Source organism: Herpailurus yagouaroundi, unplaced genomic scaffold, assembly GCF_014898765.1.
Source record: "Herpailurus yagouaroundi ecotype Mexico unplaced genomic scaffold, PumYag 161, whole genome shotgun sequence".
Taxonomy (NCBI): domain Eukaryota; kingdom Metazoa; phylum Chordata; class Mammalia; order Carnivora; family Felidae; genus Herpailurus; species Herpailurus yagouaroundi.
The window spans coordinates 289767-294503 of NW_024412402.1; the positions used below are offsets into that span (position 1 = coordinate 289767).

General features: G+C 33.0%; 1 protein-coding gene across 2 annotated transcripts; it reads right to left on the bottom strand.

The window, feature by feature from the left end:
• Window positions 1-2641: 2641 nt before the first annotated feature.
• LOC121035235 (UPF0538 protein C2orf76-like) lies at window positions 2642-3242 on the bottom strand. Of its 2 annotated transcripts, none has more exons than XM_040482785.1 (2): window positions 3126-3242; window positions 2642-2917 (listed from the first exon to the last, which is right to left on the bottom strand). In XM_040482785.1, the coding sequence occupies exons 1-2, from the start codon at window positions 3240-3242 to the stop codon at window positions 2642-2644; spliced, it is 393 nt and encodes a 130-aa protein (XP_040338719.1). The 2 variants fall into 2 exon arrangements, with proteins under 2 accessions (XP_040338719.1, XP_040338720.1); XM_040482786.1 differs by having other exon boundaries at window positions 2642-2838; window positions 3116-3242.
• Window positions 3243-4737: the final 1495 nt, after the last annotated feature.

Here is a 4737-nt window from a genome sequence, read left to right on the forward strand (position 1 = left end):
TTGTGAGCTTTGAAAGTTTGTGTTTTCAGGAATATGCTCAATTTGTCATATTCATTGTCATTAAGTTTATTATATATTCCCTTAATATCTTTAATATTTGTAGAATCTGTAATTATGTCACCTATCTCATTTCTCATCATAATGACTTGTGTGTTTTCTATTTCCTGACTATTTTGGCTAGAGATTTTATTTCAAAATTTTATTATCTTCTGAACTACTATTTTAGCCACATCCCACATATTTTGATAAGTTAATTTCCATGTAGTTCAACACATTTTCAATTTTTTAATGTTTCCTTAAATCTTGGATTATAAGTATGTTAATTTTTTAACTGAGGTATAACTGACATAATGTTATCTTAGTTCAGGTGTACAACATACTGATATTTGTATATGCTGCAAAATGACCACCATAGTAAGTCCCATTAATATCCATCACCATACATAATTACAATTTTTTTTTCTCATGAGAACTCTCCACATCCATTCTCCTAGCTACTTTCAAATATGCAATACAGTATTCTTAACTATAGTCACCACACTATAGATCCCCATGATTCATACATTTTGCAATTGGAAATTTGTACCTTTTGAAACCCTCACACCCATTTTGCCCATCCTCCACTCTCCACCTCAGGCAGCCACCTCATTTTGCTCTTTACACCCATGAGCTCTGGTTTTTGTTTTTTTTTTTTTTTTTTAGATTTTTAGTCTGATATTTTTTTAGTTTTTAAATATTGTGGTTTTTCCTGATATCTTTGTTATTGGCTACTTACTTAAAATTTAATTTTGTTCAGAGAACATTATGTAGTTTGACTTGACTCCTTTAAATGTATTCAGATTTTTTTGATGGCCAAAAATGTGGTCTATCTTAATAAATGCTTACTTTTACTTATTCACTTAAAAAGTACCTGTTGTTTGGAGGGAAATTTTATAAATGACACAGATCAAGTTGGTCAACACTACTGTTCAAGTCTACATACTTACTTATTTTCTGTCTACTGGTTTCATTAGTTATTGAGATACGGTATTAAAATATTCAATAACTGTGGATTTGCCAAATATTTTCTATCAGTTTTGCTTTATTTTAGAGCTCTGTTATTAGGTACACAAATGCTTAGAAATCTTATTTCTTCTTGATAAATTTACCCTTTGTAACATTATGAAATTATCCTCTTTATCCCAGGTTATATTCTTTGCTCTGAAATCTAATTTGTCTAAAATGAAAATAACCACCCCAGCTTGCTTTTGCTTGAAGTTATTATGGCATATATATTATAGCCATCCTTTCATTTTTAACCTAGCTGTGTCTTTAAAGTTTCTTGCAAGTTTCTTATAGGCAGCATATAATAATATACTGCTTTTCTTTTAATCTAATTTGACAACCTGGGGACACCTGGGTGGCTCAGTTGGTTAAGCATCCAACTCTTGGTTTTGTCTCAGGTCATGATCTCATGGTTTGTGGGTTCAAGCCCCACATCCAGCTCTGTGCAAAAGGCACAGAGCCTGCTTGGAATTCTGTTCTCTCTCTCTCTCTCTCTCTCTCTCTCTCTCTGCCCCTCCCCTGCTCGCTCTCTCAAAAATAAATAAACATTAAACAAATTTTAATTTGACAATCTGTACTTTTTGATTAGGCTGTTTAGACCACTTATATTTAATGTGATTTTTTAAATACCTTTGGGTTTAAACAGACCATCTTGTTAGTTTTGTTCTATATACTCCATCTGTTCTTTGATTGCCTTTTCCTCCTTTTCTGCCTTGAAACTAAATGAGCATTTTTTTATTATTTCATTTTTCTCCTTTTTGGTTTAACAGCTACAAATTCTTGTTATGCTATTTTAGTTGTTACTTTAGGGTATATATCATACTCTTTAAAAATTTATCACAGTTTGCTTTTAGATGATACTTTATCAATTCTTTTATAAGAAAATTACAGAATTTCTTTACAAAATTTATTTAAAGGAGAAGTTCTAATTCTCTTCCACAAGGTTTTATGCTTTTCTTTCATACATTTTATTTATGAATGTTTTAATTCCAACACATTATCACTTTTTATTTAAGAGTTAATTATATTTTTTTAGGGGTGCCTGGGTGGCTCAGTCGGTTAAACGTCTGACTTTGGCTCAGGTCATGATCTCACAGTTCGTGGGTTCAAGCCCCGTGTTGGGCTCTGTGCTGACAGCTCAGAGCCTGGAGCCTGCTTCACATTCTGTGTCTCCCTTTCTCTCTGCCCCTCCCCTGCTCATGCTCTGTCTCTCTCTGTCTCTCAAAAATAAATAAATGTCAAAAAAAAAAATTTTTAAAGAGTTAATTATATTTTCAAGAAAACTGTTCAAAGTAAAAAAGGAAAGTTCTTATATTTACCCGTGTAGTTAGTTTCTGTTGTTTTCCCTTTCTGTGTGTAGATCAAGGTTTCTATATGATATAATTTACATCTACATGAAGGACTTCTCTTAACACGTCTTGCACTGCAGGTCTGTGTGTTAAGAATCATTGCAACTTGTGTATACGTGAAGAAAATGTAATTTTCCAAAACAAGTCTTTTAAAAAAAATTTTAAGTTTGTTAATTTCAAAAACCTCACTAGTGGAATAAAAGAATTTAATACAGGCACACAAAAAAGGAAGCCCCATGAGGTTTTCACTAGGATGAAATGGGATTAGCTTTGCAGTTCTCATAATCCTCTTCATGGAAGGATGCAATTTCAGTTTCATTGCTGATTCTAGCAGCATCCAGAATGCTACCTTCTTTTACCAGGGGTCTCCCAGTTTCCAAATTCAACACAAGTTTATTTGTGTTTGATTTATGAGCTTGATGAATTACCTTCAGTTTGTCATATGTATAATTAATGAATGGTGGTGTCAGACTGGCCCTTAAAGAGACCTCTTGCTTTAGAAATACAACAGGGGGACTGGGTGGCTCAGTTGGTCAAGTGCCCCACTTCAGCTCAGGTCATGACCTCACAGTTTGTGAGTTCGAGCCCTGTGTCAGGCTATGTGTTGATGCTCAGAGCCTGAAGCTTGCTTTGGATTTTGTGTCTCCCTCTCTCTCTGCCCCTCTCCTGTGCTCTCTCACTCTCTCAAAAACAAATAATGAAACTTTTTTTTTTATTTAAAAAAATAAATACTATAAATTTCTCTACAGTTTGGTCCAAATTAATTCCATGATATACTACAGGTTTGTAATTATAATGCTCAAATGAATGAATGAGGCAAACTATAATGGTCACCTCTCCAGAAATCATGTGAAGAAATTCTTTTGATCCAAAATGTTTTTCACATGTAGGCTCCCTAGGGAATCTCTCACATACAAAAACAAGGAAAACTCTGCTAATATATTTTGCCCATTTGGTTTTACTGGACATTCAGCAAGTGAAGCCTGTGATTAGTCAAAATTGGTATCCCAATATTCTTTTTTTTTTTTTTTAAGTTTATTTATTTATTTAGAGAGAGACAGAGACAGCATGAGCAGGGGAAAAGCAGAGAGAGAGGGAGAAGAGAGAGAATCCCAAGCAGGATCCGCACCTTCAGCACAGAGACCGACACGGGGCTCGAACTCACAAAACCACAAGATCATGACCTGAGGTGAAACTGAGACTCTGACGCTTAACTAACTGAGCCACCCAGACACCTCCAATATTCTTCTATTTGAAGAATATTTTTGATGGTAAAGTAATTCTAGACTGATATTTTTTTTTCTTTCAATACTTTAAAGATGTTGCACCTCTATTTTTTTCTTCTATTGTTTCTAGTGAGAAATCTGTCATCTATACCTTTGTTTTTCTGATCATAAGGAATATATTTTCTAAGTGATTTTGAGATTTTATTACTGGTTTTAAGCAATTTGATTAATAAATGACTTGGTATAGTTTCCTTCATCTTTCTTGTACCTAAAGTTCTTTGAACTTTTGGATTTACATGCTTGTAATTTTCACTGAATTTGGATATATTTTAGCTACTTTTTCTTCAAATGTTTTTTAAGTTCTCCCTCTCTATCCTCTTCTTAGGGGACTCTAATTATTTGTATATTTAGCTCCTTAAATTTGTCTTACAGGTCACTAATGCTTTTTCATTTTTAAGTATTTTTTTCTCTGTGTTTCATTATGGGTATTTTCTATTGCTATGTCTTCAAGTTTATTAATATGTATTTTGTGCTTTATTATTTAATCTTCTAGTAATCCTATACAGTGTATTTTTGATCTCAGAAATCATAATTTTATCATTTGAAGTTTGATTTGCTGAGTCTTTCCTCCAGCTTTTTGAACATATAAAATATGATCATAATGAACCTTTTAATGTCCCTTCTACTAAATTTACCATTTGTGTCATTTCTAGTTTCATTTTCACTGATTGATTTTTCTCATTAAGGGTAGCATTTTCCTATGTCTTTGCATGTTTGGTAATTTCACTTGGATGCTAGACCTTGTGCTTTATACCTTGTTGGGTGCTAGTACTTTTTCATTCCTATAAATATTTTTGAGCTTCATTCTGGAACATAATTAAGTGATTTAAAAACTTATCCTTTTAGATGTGACTTTTAAGCTTTGTTACATGGGGACAAAGCAACATTTAATCTAGAGTTAATTTTTCCCACTACTGACATCATTAGTTACTAAGTTTTTCACTCTGTTGGCAATATTCCCAGTCATATGTGACTTTCTAGGTAATTCCCTCCTCTCATTTGGCGTATTTCTTCCCCACACTTTGAGTAATTTCCTCAAATTCATGTACTGATCATTA